The sequence below is a fragment of the Bos javanicus genome, chromosome 19 (genome assembly GCF_032452875.1).
Source record: "Bos javanicus breed banteng chromosome 19, ARS-OSU_banteng_1.0, whole genome shotgun sequence".
NCBI classification, from domain to species: Eukaryota; Metazoa; Chordata; class Mammalia; order Artiodactyla; family Bovidae; genus Bos; species Bos javanicus.
Genome location: NC_083886.1, coordinates 51,164,184 through 51,187,972, shown reverse-complemented (window position 1 = coordinate 51,187,972; position 23,789 = coordinate 51,164,184). Strand labels below are relative to the sequence as shown.

Here is a 23,789-nt window from a genome sequence, read left to right as displayed (position 1 = left end):
AAACATAGCTGACAGCTGTTTTTATCTTCTTACAGGCATATTTCAAGGACATGTTTGTATTAACAATGTTTAAATGTAAGCAATATAAGTGCAATCACAATTTAGGGAATAAGAATCCTCAACATCAAACTTAAGGTTGTGAAAATCACTTATTCCATGAAAAGACAACAAAAGCTCTCAGGAGGAGTGTGCAGGTGTGTTCACAGGACAGCCAAGTCCTAGAGTCCTAGTCACGTGTGTGGGGCTAGGCCGTCGGACACAGCACGAGGGGTACATTTCTTTGTTGTTGCTGTTCAGTCGCTCAGTGGTGTCTGACTCTGCGAAGCAATGGTCTGCAGCACGCCCGGCTTCCCTGTCCTTCACCATCTCCTGGACCTCACTCAAACTCATGTCCATTGAGTCGGTGATGCCATCCAACCATCTTGTCCCCTGTCATCCCCTTCTCCTCCTGCCTTCTAATCATTCCCAGCATCAGGGTTTTTTCCAGTGAGTCACCTCTTTGCATCAGGTGGCCAAAGTATTGGAGCTTCGGCTTCAGCATCAGTCCTTCCAATGAATATTTAGGGTTGATTTCCTTTAGGATTGACTGCTTTGATCTCCTTGCAGTCCAAGGGACTCTCAAGAGTCTTCTCCAGCACTACAGTCCAAAAGCGTCAATTCTTTGGGGCTCAGCATTCTTTATGGCCCAACTCTCACATCTATATACGACTACTGGAAAAACCATAGCTTTGACTATACAGATCTTTGTTTCTTAGAAGGAGAAAATCAGCAGATTAAATTCAGAGCTCCAAAATTAGGGGCTATTGGAAGAGAAAGAATTCATCCTGGATGAAGAAAAATCCTTCAAACTCCTTGAGAAACCATCTGAAGGAAGTGTGTTTTTGAACATTTGTCTTCACTCAGTACACATTTCATGGGGTGCATGCTCTGAGCCCTGAGCGAACCGGCTCTCTCCTTCATGAAGGCCAAGAGGCAACAGTCAAACCTCAAATATAGAACCTGGAGCCCGTGAGAAATGCATAGTGTCAGGCCTCACAGACAACAGGGATCAGATTTCAGGGGCTCGTGCACTCACGACCTGGAGACACTTTGGTGTGTGGACACAGCACAGGGACAGAGGTGAGCAAAACCCAGGGCCATTCCTCAGCAGCCAGGCACATGCACCCTAAGGCCGTCCTGGACCTTCTCCTTCCCACTTTCAAAACCAGGGATTCAAAGCTGTTTTTACTAAAACTTCAGAATAGACATCTAAGCAGTGCCCTGTGGTCAGACACCAGGTCTGGGCCACCCTGGACCCTGAGCCTCAAGGGGGCAAGTGACCCATGGGCCTGAGATGTCCTTCCAAGTTTAAGTGGGTGGGAGATGCTCCCCTACACGGGGCTCCTGTGGGAGGACGTGAGCCTCCCTGCCCTGGAGGATGGGTCCTGGGGAGCCTCACTCATGGGGGCCAATGAGGAAGCCATTCTAAAGATGAGAGTGTAGTCTGAGGTTATGTAGATAGTAAGACTTTTTTAACTGATACACCCTACAGCTCTCAATCTATTTTCATGTCCAAGATACACAGCTTCTAAAAATGCTGATAAAACTAAACCAAACCAAAAAATAAATTTAAAAATCCTTTGGACCCATTTGAAAGTAACAAGTGCTACTCAAAACAAGAAGCACATTTTTCTTGAAAGGAAAACACCCGCGAGCGTGCGGCCACCCCGGGCACAGCCGCGAGCATGCGGCCACCCCGGGCACAGCCGCAAGCGTGTGGCCACCCCGGGCACACCCGCGAGCGTGTGGCCACAATGGGCACACCGAGCACACCCACGAGCGTGCAGCCACCCCAGGCACACCCGCGAGCGTGTGGCCACCCTGGGCACACCCGTGAGCGCGTGGCCACACCGGGCACACGTCTTTCTCTGAGGGCCAGTCTGGCTACAAACTGACTCTCTCAGTCCTAAGGAAGGGCCTTAATCTAAAAAAAATGTAATAGCATTTCTACCAGAAGTTGTAGAGACGTGCACAAACATCCATACTCACACTTTTCGGGTGTCGCAAAGCGGCTTCGTGTTGCAGCCTCACTCTCTGAGGCATCATCACGTCGTCCTGCAGGAGAGAGCACACTTGAAGCTCCAGGAAGCAACTCTGACAAACAAGCAAGCAGACAGACAGCCTGACGGCAAAGCAGCAAAAACCACTACAGTACTGTAAAGTAATTAGCCTCCAATTAAAATAAGTAAAAAAGAAAAAAAAAGAATTGTGCATGTGGGGAAGGCAGTTTAAAAGGTGGGGGGATGTATGTATACCTATGGCTGATTCATGTTGATGTATGGCAGAAACCCACACGATACTGTAAAGCAATTATCCTTCAATTAAAAATAGATAAATTAAAAAAAAAAAGAAACTTCAGGAAGCAACTCTGACAAACAAGCAAGAAGACAGACAGCTTGACGGCAAAGCAGGCAGGAGACCAGAACAGGCGGTGCAGCCACTGCCCAGTGGCCCATGACCCCATCAGTCATCCGGGAAACTCAACTGCCCAGGATGCAGTGGAGCATGAGTGAGAAGCTGGACAATTCCAGTAAGAACCACACAGCTGGGAGGAATGGGTCTGAGGAAGACAGTGGGGCGTGTCCAGCAAGATGGAGACTCTGATCCCCAAGAGCCAGTAACTTAATTTACCCCATGGGCAGAAAAAGGCTTACACATACGCACCAAAGAGATGTAGAGAAATGTTCACCACAGTGTTGTTCAAAATGGGGAACAGTTTGATGTTCACAGAGATCAGCAAAGGTAAGCAAATTGTGTGCATCTCTACAGTCAAATACCATTGCGGTCTGAGAGTGAATGACAGCTACACACACGTAAGTGAATTTCACAGATACAATGCTGAGGGAAAGAGGCAAGACAACAGAATATATATAGTACTACTCCATTTATTTAAAATTCAAAATCAAGCAAAATTAACCTGATTATTTAAGATACACACATACATATAATATGAACTACCATAAAGAAAGCAAGAAAATTAGAATCTCAAAGTCAGAATAGTGGTGATTTTGTAGGGAGGGGATCAGGGTATACCTCTTAAGTATTAGCAATGCAGTTACTTACTGGGAGGTAAATACATGTGTATTTACTTACTAATTAATCTTTAAAGTGTACATGTATGTTCTGTGTATTTTTCTATAGGTATGTTTCATCTCACAATTTTAAAACTGCCTTAAATTGATAAAAATTCAAATATGGTATCAATATGCCTAATAGAAGAGCTAAAAATAATGTCATTGGGAAGATATTTATCTTTAAACTGAGCAATGAGATAAACTAAAGACCTGCATTGTGTCTCTCATTTCTTCAACATGGCCACATGGGCTAACGTGCTAATCAAATGAACTACAGATGAAGTAAGCTGAGAGGAAGCTTGTGGCTAATGTGGGGAGGAGGGGGAAGGAGGTGATGAAAGAGGAGGAGGGAGCGGGGAGGAGGAGGGAGAGGACGGGGAGAAGAAGGGGATCGGCCGGGCAGGGGCCCCTCCAGGCGCAGCGGCGCCCTCAGCAGGCAGGAACAGAAACGCAGGGAGGAAGCGGTCAGAACAGGAGTGGAGGAGTTGTCTATTCCAGGCCCAAATCCTTCCCTGGCTCCCATCAGGACCACGCCTGTGGGCATGTGCGTGGTCAACCGCAGCTGGGAATCTTAAAAAGGAAGATCAGGGGGGCTTCCCTGGCTGCTCAGACAGTAAAAAGGAAAACAAGGAAAACTGAAGTGGTGGCTGGGGTAGCGGGTAGGGGGTGGAGTGTGCGATGTGAGGAGAATAAAAAGAAGTTACGCTAGGGCTCAGCCTATTTCTCTCCCACAAAGGGTACAGCAAGGCAGCAGGGCAGAGACAAAAGAGGGAAATTTCCCTGAAAGGGAAGGTCTACTGATCAAATTCCTGAAAAGTGACCCCGTGTCTGGTGGCCTCATGCTGAATCCTAGAAATTCTGAGGGTTTCCTAAACCAGCCCCGACTCCTGGTTACAAGTGGGAAGGGGCACACAGGTCAGCACAGGACTAGGTGAGGAGTGTTTCAAAGTGAAAGTGGGGAGGGCTGAGGAAGCCACAGTCAGGGTCAGGGTCAGGGCCGGCCTCTGCCCACAGCATGACCTCCCCTGGGACCTTGTGCAGTAGCAACACCACACACGCAAGCCCCACTTCCTCCAAACTCAGGTGAGAACCCCGGGAACCCACCACAAGCCTCTGGCCTCTGGTTCCCATACATACTCAATGACACCAAGACATCCACGGCAATGGTATCGTGTGTGAACCAGCTCAGCTGTTGTATTTGGCTGGACCTCAAAAATATTTGCCGAGTAAATGAAGTGTCTGTTCAGGGCGGAATTGTATTTTCAATTCACCTCACCATTTACACAACACTCTTTTATTGTGTGTGTGCTATTTATCACCGTCTTCTACAGTTGGAGGCAGAGCAGCTAGTATTATCCCCATTTTTTGCCAAGGAAACCAAGGTTTGGAATCTCTACAGAACCCATTCAAGATCTCATAGCAATTACACGTCAGGATTAAAATTTGAATGCAGGTCCAGTTTTACAGCTAAAGGATTTACACAAAAATCAAAATTGCCCCAAAAGTCTTAGCTCTCAAGAACATTCTAATACCGTCTTCCATCACCTCTGCTGCTAGGTGTCTGAATAAAGTGAACATCTGCAAGTACAAGGAGAATACAGGAGACATTTAACACACCCCTGACCCCAAGCTGAGAAGGTCAAGGATGAACACAATGAGTAAACATTCAAGTCAAAAAGCGATAGCGTAACAGGGTAACAGACCGTCTCAGCTGCACAGTGACTGCAGATTATAGATAAGCAACTTGCTCTACCAAGACCATTTTGAAAGAGGAAAAACTTGCTGAAAGATGGGAGCATGAAAAGATCTTTATTATCCATGAAAAGTGATGTGATATTTTAATAACAAGCCCAGATGTGTTTCTGCTGTGATCCCACTGCCTTTCATCGATGTCCATCCCAGGGAGGGGCCCGCTCTGGTTGAGATCACTGTGCTCACAGCTGGTACCCAATACCAGGAGCTGGTTTTAATAAAAGTCAGCCGGTATCTGCAATGCAAACAGGAGGGGGCCTACAGGACGGATATAAAAGGTCATCAAGCATGAACTAGTAAAACCCAGAGTCTGCGTATCCTGATCCCAAGGTGTATCTGGAGACAGATTTTCCCTACCACAGGAGGGAGGGTTCAAAACCTCCAGATTTATTTGCTGAAAGTGTGCAACATTCCACGATGATTACCAGGTAAGAAATGTTCTTGGCAGCCAAGGGGAAAGAATTTTAATGTATTATAAAAATAACACTAATTCAAGATGAAACACTGTTCCCTTTCTGACCATTAGAATGTTGGGTAGAGAAAAACTAATCTGGTCAAAGAATTTGAGTTAAAAGAAACCTGCATCTTTGAGTTCAGTAGCTTCTGAATAGAGGGTTGTCTGAGGGAGCAAGGCTGTGGACCCCCAGGGATGATCAACTCCCAGGATGGGTGAGGGGCAGGAGGAACCACTTGCAGATGAAGGAAATAACAGCCAAGAAGATCTGTGAAGATAGCAAGGTCGATGTTGTGGTTTCTGTTAAGTCTCCTTATGCTTGACTTTTGGACAAGATTTGAAGACACAGGTAGCAATTCCCTGGTCACACCTCAACCTCAGGACGCACACTTCACACAGAGGACCCTGAAGGACAGGGAAGAGAGCAGAGGAAGCCCCACCTGCACGCCAAGAGCCGATTTCCAAAGCACAGCATCAGGGACTCAGGCACGTGACCTACCTCCATTTTCCCGAAGCCTGAGACACTGAGGGGAAGCGAGTCTGCTTGAGAGAAGCTGTCTCTGTGATTTGCTACTTAGCCTGGGTAACTAAGTCATGGCAGGGCAGGACCCCCAGGCAGGTCAAAATGCCTCCACATCCACTTGCAGAAATGACAGGCTAATGGCACACGAACAATTCCCAAAGATACTGAAAGAGTCTTGAACAGACAGTTACAAGGCAGTGGGGACTACTGAGCCCAAATCCCGGAGAATCATCAGCTGAGAGAGGAAGCAAGCCACCTCTGCCCGCAAGTCCTCGCTGATCTACAAGAAACAGCTAAACTCTGAGCCATGGTTCTGGTAACCCTGCAAGGCTGCAGGAGTGGAGATGAGAGCCAGGGGTCTGCTCAAGACTGGGAGTGGGGGCGGGGCCTGCTAGTCAAACCACGACAGTCCTGAGCTCGGGCCAAGGCAGGTTACCTCCTCAAAAGGTGAATGGGCTATGTAGCCTAAAACAGCCCAGAAGCCTCAAAACAGGATAACAAGGGTCCCAGGATGGTGGTTCTCCCAAGAACCTGGAAGAAGCAGAGGAAAATCTCTGAGGGAAAAAACTTTCATCCATGGCCTCAAATTAACTCCACAGAGAAGTATTCAAATACAATGACCAATACACAAAGACAACTGGACATGTAAGTAAAAACACACAAAAGAACAGATAATAAAAGACTTCCCAAGGCAACCATTAAGAAAATAATTTAAAAAGAGTTAAAAATAATAATTTATTATAAATAGTACACTAGAAAATATCTATTTCATTTTTTTAAAAGGGAAGCAGTAAATAAAGAACAGAGGAACAAAAATAATATGAGTCATAGCAAATAGAAAAGAAAATAAATAGCAAAATGGCAGACATAAATCCAATTGTAAAAAACTTAAATATGTGAATAAATTCAAAACTCTAATCAAAGGTAAAAGCTGTCAAACTGCAATAAAACACACACACACACACACAAGTTCTACCCATAAGCTATCTACAAGAGACAAAAATTCAGGTTCAAAGACACAAATAGATTCAAGTAAAAGAATGGGAAAAGATACTCCAAGCAAACTATAACCATAAGAGAGATGTAGTTTTACTAACATGAATCAGAACAAACTTTAAAACAAAGAACATTAAAAGAAACTGAGAGACATTAAACACTGACAGAATGGTCAATCCATCAGAAAGATTACAACAATGATAAATATGCATGTATCTAACAACAGTGGTACAAAAAGAAACAAAAATGAATGGTACTGAAGAGAAAAACAGACAATTCAACAACAAGAGTTGGAGACTTCAAGAACCCACCATCAAGAACGGACAGAACAGACTCAAATGACTTCCACCATATGCAAAATAGATAGCCAATGGGAATTTGCTGTATGGCTCAGGAAACTCAAACAGGGGCTCTGTGTCAACCTAGAGGGGTGGGATGGGGAGGGAGATGGGAGGGAGGTTCGAAAGGGAGGGGCTATATGTATACCTATGTCTGATTCATGTTGACGTTTGACAGAAAACAAAATTCCGTAAAGCAATTATCCTTCAATAAAAAAATAAATATATTAAAAAAAGAATGGACAGAATAACTTTGACAAAATAGTGCAGCTACAGATGATATGAGCACCACCAACCAACAACATCAACCAGCTGACTTCTCTCTATGGACACCCACCCAATAACATCAACTTGCTGACATCTACCTATTGAACTCCTACCCTATAACAACAGACTGTATACTACACCACAAAAAAGGGATTGTAAAATTTTAAAGATCAGATCCCCTGGAGAAGGGATAGGATACCCACTCCAGTATTCTTGGGCTTCCCTGGTGGCTCAGTTGGTAAAGAACCCGCCTGCAATAAGGGAGACCTGGGTTTGACCCCTGGGTTGAGAAGATCCCCTGGAGGAGGGCATGGCAACCCACTCCAGTATTCTTGCCTGGAGAATCCCATGGACAGAGGAGCCTGGTGGGCTGCAGTCCACAGGGTTGCAAAGAGTCAGAAATGACTGAGCGACTAGCCACAGCACACAAAAGCATATAAAGGGTGTTCTCTGATCACACAAAATTGTTAGAATTCAAAAATAGGATTTGGGGAAATCTACCACCAATATATGGATATATACAATGTACTTCTAAATAGGCAATGGGAAAAAAAATTAAAAAATAAATAGGCAATGGGTTAAAGAAGAAATCACAAAGGAAATTAGAAAATACTCCGAGGTACTTGAATGAAAATGAAAACAGGACACAATACAAAACAGCTATAGCAATTCTTGGAGAAAATTTTATAGCTGTTAATGTCTAAAGTAACAAAGAAAGATCTTAGGAACCAACCATACACACACACAAAGCAAACTCAACCAAAAGTAAGCAGAAGGAAGACAAAGATTATAGCAGGAAATAAAAAAAGAAAAACAGAAAATCAATTAAAACAACGGTTGGTCTTTTGAAAACATCAACAAATGTATCAAACCTTTAGCTAGACCGGAGATGAACAAGCTTTTTCTGTAAAGGGTCAGATAGTCAATATTTTAGCTTTTCTGCCACACATGGGTTCTGTCAATATTCTTTTGTGTTGTTGTCTTGTTTTTACAACACTTTAAAAATATAAAGACCATTTTTAGCTCAGAGGCTATACAAAAACAGGCTGCCAGTGGGTTTGGCCTGTGAGCTGCTGTCTGTAGACTCCTGAGCTAGACAGACCAAGAAAAACAGAAGACACAAATAACCGATTCAGGAGTGAAAAAGTAAGACAGCAGCTCTGACTTCACCAAAGTTAAAAGGACCATGAGAGAGTACTATAAGTAACTACATGCCGACAATTTAGACAGTTTAAATGAAATGAACAAATTTCTAGAAAGATATGAATTGCTAAAACTGACTGAAGAAATACAGAATCTGAATAGGTCTATAAGAAGTAAAAAAAAAAAAGAACTAGTAATTTGAAATCTCCACACAAAAAAGTCCAAACTCAGATGATGAATTCTATAAACATTCAAAGAATAAAGAACATCCCACCTTTACAAAGTCTCCCAAAAAAATGAAGAGGAAACATCACTTCCCAGCTCATTCTTTTAGGCTCATATTACTTGATACTGAAGAAAATAATATCACAAGAAAAGTACAGAACAATATCCCACATGGATACAGATTAAAAAGTCCTTGACAAAATATCAGCAACGGGATTTATCCCAGAAATGCAAGGTTGCTTTACTATCTGAGAGCCAATTAATGTCACAGATCACATTGAAAGAAAAAAAAGAAGAATCACTACATGATGGTCTCAGTAAGTGCATAGAGGCATTTCATAAAATCTAATGGTTATTCATGGACTTCCCTGATAGCTCAGTTGGTAAAGAATCTGCAATTCAGGAGACATCGGTTCGATTCCTGGGTCAGGAAGATCCGCTGGAGGAGGGATAGGCTACCCACTCCAGTATTCTTGGATTTCCCTCGTGGCTCAGCTGGTAAAGAATCTGCCTGCAACGCGGGAGACCTGGGTTTGATCCCTGGGTTGGGAAGATCCCTTGGAGAAGGGAGCTACCCACTGCAGTATTCTGACCTGGATTCCAGAAATCCATGGGGTCCCAGAGAGTCGGACATTTCTTAGTGACTTCCACTTTCACTTTTCATTCATGATAAAAATTCTTGACAAAGTAGGAGGAAAGGAACTTTCTCAACCCAATAAAACTCACCTACAAAACCCCTGCAGCCACATTTTAATGTTGAGTGATGGAATGCTTTCCCCGAGGCTGGAAACAGGGAAGATGTCTGCTCCTGTGACTTCTGTCTGGTCAGTGCAATCAGGCAAGAAAGAGATATAAAAGGCATCCATACTGGAAAGAGAAAAATTGCCTCCATTTGCAGACAATAAGATTTTGTATTTAGAAAACCCTAAGAGATCAAAAGCTACTAGATCTAAAAACTACTAATATTAACAAACAAGTTCAGCGACGTCACATAATATAAGATCAAGATACAAAAATCAATATTATTTCTATATATTGGCATTGAACAATCCAAAATAAAATTAAGAAAATAATACATTCACAATAGCATCAAAAGGACAAAATATTGAAGTATAAATTTAACAAAAGGAAGTATAAGATTTGTATGGTAAAAATTGCAAAACACTGCTGAAAGAAATTAAAGACCTAAATAAACAAACCAGATATCTCATGTTTATGGACTGGAAGACTCAATTCCTCAGCAAAGCAATTCTCCCCAAATTGACCTATAGACTCAATATAATTGAAATCTAAATCTCAACTTGCTTCTTTTGTAAAAATGACAAGATGACCCTAAAATTCATTTGGAAATATAAAAGATCCAGAATGGAAAAAATGTTGAAAAAGGAAGAAATATTATAGATGGAGGGCTTACCGTTTCTGACTTTTTAAAAATTGGAATATAACTGCTTTACCACAATTGTGTTGTGTTAGCTTCTGCACATTTTCTAACTTTGAAACTCACTACTGGAAAGCTACAGTGGTGGCCTAAAGATAAACACAGCGATCAGTAAAGCATAACTGAGAATAGAGAGCTACCTTGGCAATTATGGTTGATTCAAGGCAGTTCAACAGGAATAAAACAGTCTTTTCAACTGCTAGGACAAGTGGATCACCACAGGGAAAAGGTAAATAAGACCCTACCCACACACAAAAATTAACTCAAAATAGACCACAGACCTGAATGTAAGAGATAAAACAAAAAAAATCGTAAGAAAAAAAACTTAGGAACAAATGTTAGTTATTTTGAATTAAGCAAAGAATTCTTAGATATGACAACAAAAGCACAAATAATGAAAAAGAATTGATAAACTGGGCTTCTTCAAAAGTTAAAAATTTTGTGTTTTAATTTAGGTCCATCCTAAAGGACATCAATCCTGGGTGTTCACTGGAAGGACTGATGTTGAAGCTGAAACTCCAATACTTTGGCCACCTGATGTGAAGGGCTGACTCATTTGAAAAGACCCTGATGCTGGGAAAGATTGAGGGCAGGAAGAGAAGGGGATGACAGAGGATGAGATGGTTGGATGGCATCACCAACTCAACAGACACGAGTTTGGGTGAATTCCGGGAGTTGGTCATGGACAGGGAGGCCTGGCGTGCTGCGGTCCACGGGGTCGTAAAGAGTCGGATACGACTGAGCAACTGAACTGAACTGAACTGAATTTAAGTATAAATTTATCAAGAAAGTAAAAAGACCATAGACTGGGGAAACATTTGCAAATTCTATATCCAGCACTAACCAGTATCACCCTAAAGACATGACCTCCTTCCTGACATTTAAGATCTTTTAGTCTACTGCAGGGAGAAGGCAATGGCACCCCACTCCAGTACTCTTGCCTGGAAAATGCCATGGATGGAGGAGGCTGGTAGGCTGCAGTCCATGGGGTCTTGAAGAGTCGGACACGACTGAGCGTCTTCACTTTCACTTTTCACTTTCTTGCATTGGAGAAGGAAATGGCAACCCACTCCAGTGTTCTTGCCTGGAGAATCCCAGAGTCAGCGGAGCCTGGTGGGCTGCCGTCAGTGGGGTCGTACAGAGTCGGACACGACCGAAGCGACTTAGCAGCAGTAGCAGCAGCAGTCTACTGCAGAGGTGAGTGTTACTGCATTTAGTTGAAGGAGAGATCCTGAATGGAAGTCCTGTGAGTGATGACCACAGAGGGACGATGACCACAGTGGGATGGAGCTCACAGTGCCAGGAGAGCAGTTAAAATGGAGGGAAATAGAAATGACACTTTTCTGAAGCATTTCCACCCAATCCCAGTACACTTTTTCTGTCTCAGGGTATCCTATATTTCTTTGGCTTTTGGAAGAGAATTTATTAAGGCTATATATGAAAAAAAAACCTATGGTAAACAACATATTATGCTTAACAGTGAAAGATTTCAGCTCTCTGAGATTGTGAAGGGAGACAAGAATGCCTATTACCATGATTTCTATTTAACAATTCACTGGAGACTTGAGTCGAAAAAAAGAAATAAAAGATACAAGGCTTGGGATTTCCCTGGTGGTCCAGTGAGTAAGATTCTGAGCTCCCAATGCAGGGGGCCCAGGTCTGATCCCTGATCAGGGAATTAGACCCCACATGCCACAACTAAGAGTTCGTGTGCTACAACTAAAGATCCTGCGCACTGCAACTAAGACCGGGCACAGCCAAATAAAGAAGTATTTAAAATAAAAGTTACAAGGCTTAGTAGAAAGAGGGAAAGTGACTGCTTACATAAACAACCCAAAATAATCAACAGAGAAATATTAGAATTAAAAATGAATTTAATAAGGTTTCTGGATACAAGATCAATAAATAATTTCTTTATAGGTACAATGATGTCTCTTACAGTAGTATCAAGAAAGGTCAAATAACTCTCATATATTGTTGGTGAGAATGTAAAGTGGTATAGTCACTTTGGAAAACATTATGGTAGTTCCTCAAAATGTTAAACATAGAGTTACCATATGACCCAACAATTCCACTCCAGGAAGAACTGAAAACACCTAGCCACACAAAAACTTGTACAGGAATGTTTATAGCAGCACTATTTATAACAGTCAAAAAGTGGAAACAACCCAAATGTTCATCAACTAGCAAACAGATAAAGTGTATATTCATACAAAGGACTGCTACCCACCAATAAAGAGAAATGTAGTCCTGACACATACTATAACATGACGAACCTTGAAAACATCACGCCAAGTGAAAGACGCCATTCACAGAGACCACATGATGTAGATTCCATTTATATGAAATGTCCAGAACAGGCAAATCCACAGGGACAGAAAGGAGGCTAGTGGCTGCCCACAGATGGGAGCTGGGGGGATGAGGGGTAATTACTAATAGGTACGGGGTTTAATTTTGTGGTGATGGAAAAAGTCTAAAATTAGACTGTGGTGACAGTTGCACAACATTGTGAATATACCAAAAACCGTTGGATTGTACACTTTAAATGGGTGGATTTTATGTGAACTGCATCTCAAGAGAGCTGATAAAAATGTGTTTTTTTAAATCAAATATCAAGGAATTAATTTAACAAAGGACTGTAAGCCCTCTGTATGAAAACTACTCATGGCTATCGAGATAAATTAAAGAAGATCTAAATAAACCAACAAACATATAGTCATTGTTAGGAAGACTAAATATTGTAAAGAAGCTATTCTCACCTAATTGATCTATTGCTTCAATATAATCCAATCAAAATACTCAAAGCAGATTTTGTGAAAATGAACAAAATTACGCTAACATCTATCCAATGCAAAAAGATTTTTTAAACTAGTCCCAACCACTACATAGATGAACAAGAGAACATACAGCGTGAAATCAGACGTTCTATAAAGCTACACTGTTGTGTCAGCAGACAAAAGGACAGACTGACAACCCAACCAGACAGAACACAGAGGCCAGAAACAGGCCACACTCACATTCACGCTGGGCTAAAGTCAGCTCACAGAGCTGCAAGGAAGGATACAAATCGGCCAGGATATCTGTTCATTAGAGGGAGTGCAAACTGACCAGCCTCCATGGGAACCTGGCAGCAACCAGCAAAACACAGCACAGGCACCTGAGGACACCCCAGTCCCATCCCTACACGTGCCTCTGTACATGTGACAAGAGATAAGCACAAGGGTTTCTTGGCACATGACTCAGACACCCCAGTGTCCAAACAGCAGAATGGATAAACTGGGCACATTCGTATCATGGAATATTACATAGCAATGAAAAGGAGTGACTTCCATTCCACAAAATAATGTGAACTAGTCTCCAAAATGTAATGTTGTGTGAGATAAGGCAGGCACAGAACACATGATGAATCACATAAAGGTCAAATGACTAACTTACGGTGTTAGTATCCCAGCTGTCTTGTGGAGAAGAGGAGGGGAATTACTGACAAGGAACAGGGGGCATGTGTGACACCGGCCATGTTCCATTCCTGGGCTGGGCCACTGGCTGCACTGGAGCGTTCACTTCCTCAAAACTCAACAGACTGTGCACTTATGTGCTGTGTTTATACGTTAAACAGAAATAAGCAAAATCAATTTCAAGTGGGGTTTACATCAAAATAGAAAAGGTTAAAAAAAAAAAGCATCTGGAACATTAAAGAATAACTTCAGGGCCTTCAGGTAAGAGAAAATAACTCATGAAGAAGACAAAAAGCACTGACCATAAAGGAAAAGATTACTAAATCAAACTCCTTAAAGAATTCTATTCATCAATAGACAGCTTTCAGAGAGTGAAAAGACAAGCCACAGAGTGGGAGAAGCCAGACGTGGAAGATTATACATGATTCCACTTATAAAGTCTTCCAAAACAGGCAGGGCAATATTTAGCTTTGGGGAGGACGAAGAAGGTAACTGTGAAAGGGCAAGAAAGGTGCTGCTGAGGTGGCTATTTTCTATGCTAGTTCAGAAACATTCACTGTGTGATGATTTACTGAGCTGTACTTTTGTGTTTTATGCTCCTCTCTAAGTGTGCTTTTTTCCCCATGATGTAAATGATGAAACAAATAAAAATCTGAACACGACAAGGACTGTCACGAGAACCATTCCTATTTGACATTGCATGGGGGTGTTCCAGCCCAGACAGTGGGCCAAGAACAAAGAAGAAAAACATGTGGACCAGAGAGAAAGAGGCAGAGTCTTTACTCACAGATACCATGGTCACTAAACACTGAGTTCTTAATGGAAAAAACAGAAGGCAAGACAAAACCAACTAAAACAAATAAGGTAATCTATTAATAGTATATTTATAGCAATGAAACTGGGAGATGAACCATTTTTGTTAGCACCAAAACACATAAAATACTTGGGAAGTATTTTGTTAAATTTATGTAAGACCTGTATATCAAAAACTACAAAATATTTCTGAGAGAAACTTAAGAAGGCCCAAATCAATTGACAGATATACCATGTTTATAGATTAGAAGATTCAATATTAAGATTCCCAAACAGAACTATAGATTCAATGCAATTTCAATAACAAATCCAAGCAGACTTGACAAGCTGATTCTAAAATTTTGCGGAAATCCTGAAAGAGCTAAAGAGATTTGAAACAACTTTGAAAAGGAAGAACAAAGTTGGAGGATTTACAATACCTGATTTTTTTTTTCCCAATAAAATGACACTGCAGCTTTATCACTATAGCTGCTATGGGGTTGAAAGAGATGCATGTACCCCAATATTCATTGCAGCACTTTTTACAATTGCTAGGACATGGAAGCAACCTAGATTCTGCTGTCCTTGGGATTCTCCAGCATGATCACTAAGCGCCCAAATAAATGTTCAACATATTTAGTTATCAGGGAAATGCAAGCCAAAACAATGAGACAGAAACACATGTGCACTACAAGGGCTCAAATTTAAAATATAGACAATTCCAAGTGTTGGAAGAACACGAAACCACTGGAAGTCTCTCAAACTGCTGGTGGGAGAGTGTAAAATGATTCAGTCTCTTTGTAAGACAGTTTTGTAGTCTCTCACAAAGTTAAATATACATGTATTGTATCATTTAGCAATCTATCTCTAGATATTTACCCATGAGAAATGAGCACATATGCTCATGATAAGGCCTGTACACAAGTTTTCATAGCATCTGCACTCATCATAGCCAAATACAGGAAGCCACCTAAACGTCCATCAATGGATGACTATACAGATCAACAATTTGTGGTTTATCCATGCATTAGGATACACTAGTCAGCAATAAAAAGACTGAATTATTGGTATAAGAAACAATATTGATAAATCTCAAAAACATATGCTGAGCCAACAAAGGCCAACCACAAGAGTACATATTGTATGATTCCATTTACATGAAGTTCTGCTGCTGCTGCTAAGTCACTTCAGTCGTGTCCAACTCTGCTCGACCCCATAGACGGCAGCCCACCAGGCTCCCCCGTCCCTGGGATTCTCCAGGCAAGAACACTGGAGTGGGTTGCCATTTCCTTCTCCAATGCGTGAAAGTGAAGTCGCTTGGTCATGTCTGACTCCTAGCGACCCCATGGACTGCAGCCTACCAGGCTCCTCTGTCCATGGGATTTTCCAGGCAAGAGTACTGGAGTGGGTTGCCATTGCCTTCTCCGACATGAAGTTCTAGAACGGGAGAAAAAACCTAACGTACTGAAAGAACAGATAATATAATTAGATTACTAACCTAAAGAAATCACATTTGTGGTTGCTTCAAGGCATGGGAGAATGACTGCAAAGAGGCATGAGGAAACTTTTTATGGCAACAGAAACATTCTAAACTTGACTAAGTTGGCTTTTATATGTGTGTATACATTTGTCAAACCCATGGAATGTACACTTAAATGAGTGTACTTTATTATATGTAAGTACTATTCCAGTAATACTGATTCTTAAGTGAGTAAAAGTCACTCAGTCATGTCCAACTCTTTGTGACCCCATGGACTATAGAGTCCATGGAATTCTCTAGGCCAGAATATTAGAGTGGGTAGCCTTTCCTTTCTCCAGGAGATGTTCTCAACCCAGGGATCTGAACCTAGGTCTCCCGCATCGAAGGCCAATTCTTTACCAGCTGAGCCACAAGGGAAGCCCTTTTAAAGTATAATGTCTCTAACAAAGTACACTCAGCGTTGGGCTTCCGGGTCAAGATGGTGGAGCAGAAGGATGTGCGCTCATCTCCTGTGATAGCACAGAAGCTGCAACTATCTGATGCACAACCATCGACGGAGGCTGCTGGGACCCACCAAAAAGTACACTCAGTGTTTAGAAAAAAATGAATCTGAGTTCATTCCATGGCACTTTTCGAAAATATTATAATTCTGGGTTTATTGCACAAGCTCCACAGCAGGAATACCAGAAATGCTCAGTATTATATATTACACAATATCATCATCCTCTGAACATACTATTTTCACCATCCTAAGTTCCCTTCTAGTCTCCATCAATATGCATATATAATTTTTCAACAGCTATAATTACAGCATAAGAAAAGCACAAAAATAACTTAGAATCAAACATGCAATTTTACTATATACACAAAAATTCAAGTTGTGCGTTTCCCTCTGCTGACAGCGTTCCCAACAGAACCCAAAACCTAAGTGCTGCCAATGCCCGTGCCCCTGCTTCTTGCTCTGTCCTGGGTGGGTGGAGGAAGGAATTCCCTTTAATTGGGAGAAAAGACAAGAATCCCCTCCGACCAGCAGGAGATTGGCAGGAAGGCGGGCAGAGGGAGTCTGGAGGGGGAGGACACGCCTGGCACTGTCCGTGGTCCTGGTCTGCCCAGAGCACACGCATGCAGAGCAGACCGCGCCCTCTCTGGGGTGGAATCCACACCATCTTTCCTTACAACTCTGCCACTTCTCCGCAAGTCCACCCTAGTGGTAGGCTCTGCAGGGCGGGAGCTTGGAATTTAGTGCCCACCGGGCCCAGGACACTACTGCAGGAGGCAGAGAGGCCTCTGCTTTCACAGTGCCCGCAGTTTGGTAAGATAGAGAGGGACAGTGAAACTGGCAGTAAGGGCCAGACACAGCAGTGGACAAGATGACCACTCAGACCTCGGGAGCCCCGTGGATAAAGCGCCTGGGACAACACAGTCCAGCACCGACCTACTTGATAGTAGAAACATGCATGCCATCTGGGCTGGATACAGAAGAACCACTGTGGAGCTCCTTAAAGCCAGGTCTGCTGAGAAGACCTGGAGTCTGAGCCCCTGCAGCAACGGGCCCCAAATCTGCATTTCTAACAGGCTCTCTCCCTGGCCAGCAGGTTTTGGAACCAGTGCTGGGGAGCAGCAGCCCAACAAATACCTGGGTCACTTCCCTTCCCCAAGCCTTAAAATGAAAACACTCTGCACAAATAAAAAGTATCTCAAAAGCTCAGTGTCTGAAGCATCTTCTCTTTTAAAACACCAAGTTCAGTGGCACCTGGCAAGAACTATAGCTTTCCAAGCACAACAGGTTATGGTGGCGACAAAACAAAAATATGTAGGGCACCGAGTGGCTGACGTTGAGGAAGTGTAAGTAGCAAGGTGCCAAGATTTCTCAGGTCTTTCTTCAACTCGTTTATGTCTTTCCTCTGTTCAAGAAAAACCCTTCTGAACAGAAGTGTTAAGAATAAGGACTATCTCTTCTTTCAAAGAACAGAAGTAGAAGACTCTACACACATGGATCTTTACCAATTTGCAGCTGCCATCAAATAAGGGGTCACCCCTTTCTCCCCTCCTTAATACACCAAGGGCCTAATCTACTTCCCAGGGGTGCTGCTTGAGCTTCCTGGGAAACAGCCATCACTAAAGCACACGGCCCTGCTCCTGAGCTAAGTAATACCCTTCAGGTCTTGGGTCCAACCAAGTCCACAATTTTTCTCTAAGGAAAGAAGAGGCAAGGGGGAGCAGAAAGGAAAGTGAGTGGTGTGTTTAGATGTTTATAATTGAGCTGAACGTCAGTGGTTTTCAAATCAAAGTATAACTTTAAAACATGGCAGAAGTATCTTTGATGTGAAAACCACTGACGTTCAGCTCAATTATAAACATATTCACATGAAAACACACAACCTCCTCTGCACCAGCAGCTATAAGGCAGGGGAGAGGACTCAGGGACAGCGAGATGCCAAGAGACGGGAGCTGGAGGGTCCCCAGCGCCTCATGCTCTGGCTCTTCTCGGCCTGGCTGCCCCTCTCCTGGGGCTTCCCAGCAACGTGTCTTCCGCTTGGGGTTGAGGGGCAGCAACCCTTACCTGTGGAGCTGAAATTCCCAGGCGGCACGCTTGGGAAAGCAGCAGCCTCCACCTGTTCCAGACCTGAAAGCACATTTCTCAACTGTTTTCTCAAGCTGTAGCAGATTCTCTCTAGCTGATAATAATATTCTTTTCTGAATGATCCCATACTAAAACTGTCAAGTCAAACAGAAAAATCAGGTGGTCACAGGGAACTATATTCAATATTCTGTGATAAACCATAATGGAAAAGAATATATATATATAAATATACAGTTACTTTGCTGTATAGTAGAAATTAATACGACATTGTAAATCAACTATACTTCAGTAAATTTTTTTAAAAAGTAAGGCGGCATATGTTGTAGAGACAGGAAAAACAAACTTCCTCACTCTGTTGGCAACATCTGCATTTAATAAGTTACTGGCAAGGATGCCATTCCAAATATAGTGAAAATAACATTATTCAGTAGCCCTGTGGTAACCACCATGCCCTGTGGTCAAAAGCTGTGCTCTCAAGAAACCTCAAAGTAAAGTGCGTGGCCTCGTGTTCCACTCCCAGGAGGTACGTGGCGGGAGGCACTCAGTTCTCTCCCTTCTGTGTCCACATTCCTCCCCCTCCCCACAAGCGCAGGGAAGAACTGGAGGGGAAATAGAAATACAAACCACTAATATCTACACCAGTCAATGTTGCCACTTATCAGAAGTTTGGAAAAAATGTTTAACGGCAAAAGAGGCTGAAATCACTTTTCCAGTCACCTGTAAATCAGTTATTTAAAAGACCCCTCTTCCCCCAACCAGATTCTGTAACCCAGTTCCTTCTCTGATCCTATAAATTAAAAAAGCCAGACTGCGGTGGGCATGGCACAGGGAGGACTCAGCTTGGCCCAGGGCCCCCCTGTCCCACATCTCCTTTTAGACCCAAAGGTGAACGGGGTGGGGGCAGGGTGGCACAGAGCCAAGAACATGAGGACAGTCTCTCCTGGAACAAATGGCCAGCCCAGAGTGCAGCAAAAGGCCACAATGGCACAGGAACTCCCGGGTAGAGTGGCTAGCAGCCCCAGGACCGACCACAAGCTCCAGGAGCCTGCAGAGCCGCAGATGCCCTGGGGAGGGCCGTTGTGCCCAGGCACACCAGGAAGGTCTGCAGGGAGGATTAGGGAAAAGGGACGCCAAATGATTAAGCTTCTCTTCACCCCTGAGGCTGGGAGAGAGCTGGGTTTTGAACTGGCCAAAAACATAGGACACCTGGAAACAGGTCTCTCCCAGACCCAGCAGAGACTACCCACCCGTGGACAGAAGGGCTCAGTCCCAGGACAGGAGGCCCCACACCTCCTGGCTCGCCTGCTGCCATGGTCCCTGGACCATGTGGTCCGGCCTCCAACGGAGCAGAGAGCCACAAACAACCATTAATGAACCTGAGAGGACCCAGGACACAAAACAAAGCGGCAGTCCTCTAGAGTTGCTGGAGGAAGATACAAAAAAGAAGAGCTCTCAAAGGTGCCCTAGGACGTGGAGGAATGGAAAGTATACATCTAACTTCTGACAGCAAAGGCGAAGACAAAACAGGTGGTCACAGCTCACAACTGAGTAAATGAACTGGAGGGTCAAACTATAAAATGCAAAGTTATAGAGAAACAGAAATCAAGAGGGCAATGAGCAAATGATAAGACCCAGCATTCAAACACCAGAATCCAAAGGAAGAAACAAGGCACAAGGAAGGAATTAACAGCCAATACAGAAAATTTCATTTCATCTGGAAAAAACCTTGAGTCTGCATTTTAAAAGAGCTCACCACATTCCAGAAATGATTCCTGACACACAGAGAAAAATTCCCAAATTCCAAGAAGATGGAAAAAAATCTTATAAATCTTCGGTAACAACCGTATTTTAAAAACCAACAAATTCCAACTGATACAGAAAAAGCATGTGACAAAATCCAACACCTGCCCACAAGATAAAAATTCTGAGCAAGTTAGGAATGGAAGACAACACGCAACGTGAAAGGCTGGTGCTTCCTCCCAGTTCAGGAGAGGACAGATGTTCCAGCTGGAGCAATGAGGCAAGAAGGCAAATAAAAGGGCCTCGAGATCAGAGGAGAAGAAATCAAACTGCCCACCGTCTGCAGATGATGTGACTGTCCATCTAGAAAATCCTCAGGAATCTACTCTAAAAACCTAGAACCAGTGAGTTCTGCAAGATCAACAGATAAAATAATCACATTTCTAGATGCTAACAATGAACACAGAAATTAGAGATGCTATGTTCATGAACAGGTGCTCCAAAGGAAATGAAATATTTTGGTGCAAATTTAACAAAATATGTACATGATCTGTGTTGTGAAAAACCACAAGATGTTGATGAAAGAAATCAAAGATGAGGTAAGCAAATGCAAAACACATGTTTAGGAAAGGACACAGACACCCCCTTCTAAGTAGGAATTTATTCCTGGCGGCAGTGCCCAGATCACAAAGTGTGGGTCCTCTGAAGGCTGTAGACAGAGCCCTCAAGCCCTCGTGAGAGACACCAGGCCTGTTTTGCATGGGTTCCCTCTGGGGTGAGTCCCTGTGTCCCTGAGCTTTGTGCTCTGCCTCTCAGGTTTGGAGGGACTGTGCCTGAGGACGTCACCTTCCCATGAGGGGATGGGCATCAACTTCCCACTCACCAGAAACACTGCTGATGGACACCCTCTGAGATAATTGGGATCTTTGTGTGACTCACTTTCTCTCCAAGATGAATATCCTTGGACACATCGGGGACTGGGAGTGACACTGAGGTTGCCCCGGGTGGCCCTTCCAACCCACTAGAAAGGCACTACTGGCCCCAGGCAGCAGTCTGTAACGGCTACTAAGAGCACGTTCTCCGAAGGGCTGCACTACAGCGATGGGTGCCGAAAATCCATCTGTAAACACACTCAAGACCGCTCTCCATGGAAATGACAGCCAACAGGATGGCTGGGTTCCAAGATAAGTATATAGAAGTAACTAATTCAATCTGATGTAACCATTTATATTGAACACACAAACCCAAACCCCACTAATTCATTTCACAACCATCTATTAATATCTACTATTTGCCAAGTTCCAGGTGCTTCAGAAACATCAGGGAAAAAACAAGCCCTACTCCTCCAGTGTGGAGCTGATATTCTACAAGGGAAGGCAAACAAAGACGATAATGAAGGATGCAGCACTGAAGGTGATGAATGTTGCGTGCAGAACTGAAGTGCAGGGGCAGGGACATCCCCGATGCAGGCAGGTCCCACCACATGCGGAGGGGTGAGAGTATCACTGAGAAGCCAGAGGGGACGGTGGGCCACGCAAGTACTTGAGAAAGAGACAAAGGGCAGGGCCTGGGGTGGTGGTGGGTGGGGGGTGTGGGAGCCGGAGGCACAGTAGCTGCTGTCAGGGGAAGCTGGGGAGGCAGCGACTTCAGGGCCTGAAGTTGCCTGAGCTTTGGCCTTCGCTGTCTCCATCTGTCTTTCTGCTGCTGTGTGCCCTGCACCTGCCGATGTACCTGGCACATCCAGGTACCGATCTGATGAACGAAGGAGCTCTGGTACAGGAGCAGCATGGGAGCTGGCCCCCAGCTATGCTATTGCTCCTAGTGAAATATGTTCTGAGTCCAGGCACAGTCACCAGACTGCATCCCAGGAAGCTAACAAGTCAAAATACAGCCTCGATGCCCCAGCAAAGCGGCCTCGTGAACCCAATCTTCCTGCAGAAACGGTCCATTTTGACACAGGCTGTGGTTGTGCTGCGCTGGCATCACTCCTGCACTGAGACAGAACACACTGGTCACGCTCAAGCTGGGTGTTCGCTGGAGACCACAATCATCTTCTCCCGGAAGGCACGTGCTCAGGGGGCCAAGGCCCATTTCCCACACCCCCTGCCCAAGGAAGGCCAGGCCAAAGGGGAGGTCTCTGCAGGAGGCCCTGTGGGCCATCCCACATAGGAGATGCCTTCTTCATTAAGTGACCAGTGGGCTTCATCAGGGTTGGGGCACAAATCACAGGTACCCAAGGAGGCAATGAGAAGAGGGCACTGCCCCTTCTGAGATTTCTGGACAGACACTTGGCCCAACATCATCACTCAGTTTAAAGGGTATTCTACAAAAGTGCCTGGGAATCTCTGAAAACATCAAGATGAAGAAAGTCAGGGAGGGCCTGCAGAATGTTCCAGATGAGGAGACGAGAGACTCCCAGGTAAAGGCAACATGGATTCTGGGGCCCTTCGGAGACTGTGAGGGAGGTGGGCACTAGGGTCAGCCACCTGTTGGCAGGACGTCCTTGCTCTGGGTCAGAGGAGATGTCCTTGTTTGCAGGAAATACACACAGACGGGCTCAGGGATGATGAGGAACAGGTCAGCGATGCTGGCCTTGAAAACAGAGTTTTCTGTACTATCCCTACAACTTTCCTCGCAGTTGGAAAGGGAAGTGGGCAAAAAGATGCAAACACACGTCATGAAGAAAGGAAACCCACAGGGCCAATCAACGTGGGCTGATGCCAACCACGGCTCGAGATCAGGGCGCACACATCAAAGCACAGTGAGGCTCCAGTCTGCTCCCACCTGCTGGTCGAGATCTAAGAGCCTGAGGGCACCCAGTGCTGGGGAGGCTCGGGACCCACAGTGACCTGCCAGGAGAGACAACGTCTCCAGCCGCGTGGCAGCAGCACAGCTCCTCTCCTGTAGATAAACTGCTCGTCCCCTGAGGCCTGGGCACTCACTTCTGGGTGTGAACCCCAGAGGAACTCTCATGTGTGTACAACAGGGGGTGCGTGCAAGAACGTCCCCAGCAGCTATGCACAAGGGCAAGAGCGTGGAAACGGCCTGGGTGCCCGTCAGTGGGAGCACGGGTGAATACGCGCAGTGTGCTTGCCCAGTGGAATGTTGTACAGCAGACGAATGAATGAGCTGCAGACAATAGAGAAACAGAACGGAACAGAGAGTCTGGAAATAAACCTACACTGACACGGCCAATTGATTCTCAACAAAGCACCGGGGCAATACAACCGCGAAAACAAAGTCTCTTCAGCACTGGTGCCGCTTAATATCCATATGAAAAAATTAACCCCTGCTTCCTACCACAGGAGACACAGAAATGAACACAAGGTGGATGATGGCTCTAAATATGAAAGAAAACAAGAGAATAACTTCTTTGGGGTAAGCAGAGAATTCTCAGAAAAAAAAAATTAACTATAAAAAAAGAAAAATCAATGATTTGAACTCCATCAAGATTTAAAACTTCTACTTACCAAAAGACACCATTAAAAT

The 23,789-nt window shown here is 44.1% G+C and overlaps 1 protein-coding gene across 8 annotated transcripts in view; it reads right to left on the bottom strand.

Annotated features, from left to right (window-relative positions):
- The window catches only part of B3GNTL1 (UDP-GlcNAc:betaGal beta-1,3-N-acetylglucosaminyltransferase like 1), a 132,075-nt gene that overhangs the window by 86,467 nt on the left and 21,819 nt on the right, over positions 1 to 23,789 (bottom strand). For 6 of the 8 annotated variants that reach the window (XR_009731427.1, XR_009731428.1, XR_009731429.1 and 3 more), the window contains exon 5: positions 2,029 to 2,094. The exons of 1 other annotated variant lie outside the window; for it this stretch is intronic. Coding sequence is in view for 4 of the 7 variants with exons in the window: in XM_061392431.1 (XP_061248415.1) it covers positions 2,029 to 2,094 (66 nt within the window). In the remaining 3 variants the exon portion in view is untranslated. Of the gene's footprint in view, positions 1 to 2,028; positions 2,095 to 9,537; positions 9,629 to 23,789 lie in introns of all 8 variants that reach the window. One more of the 8 variants, XM_061392433.1, reaches the window with a different exon arrangement.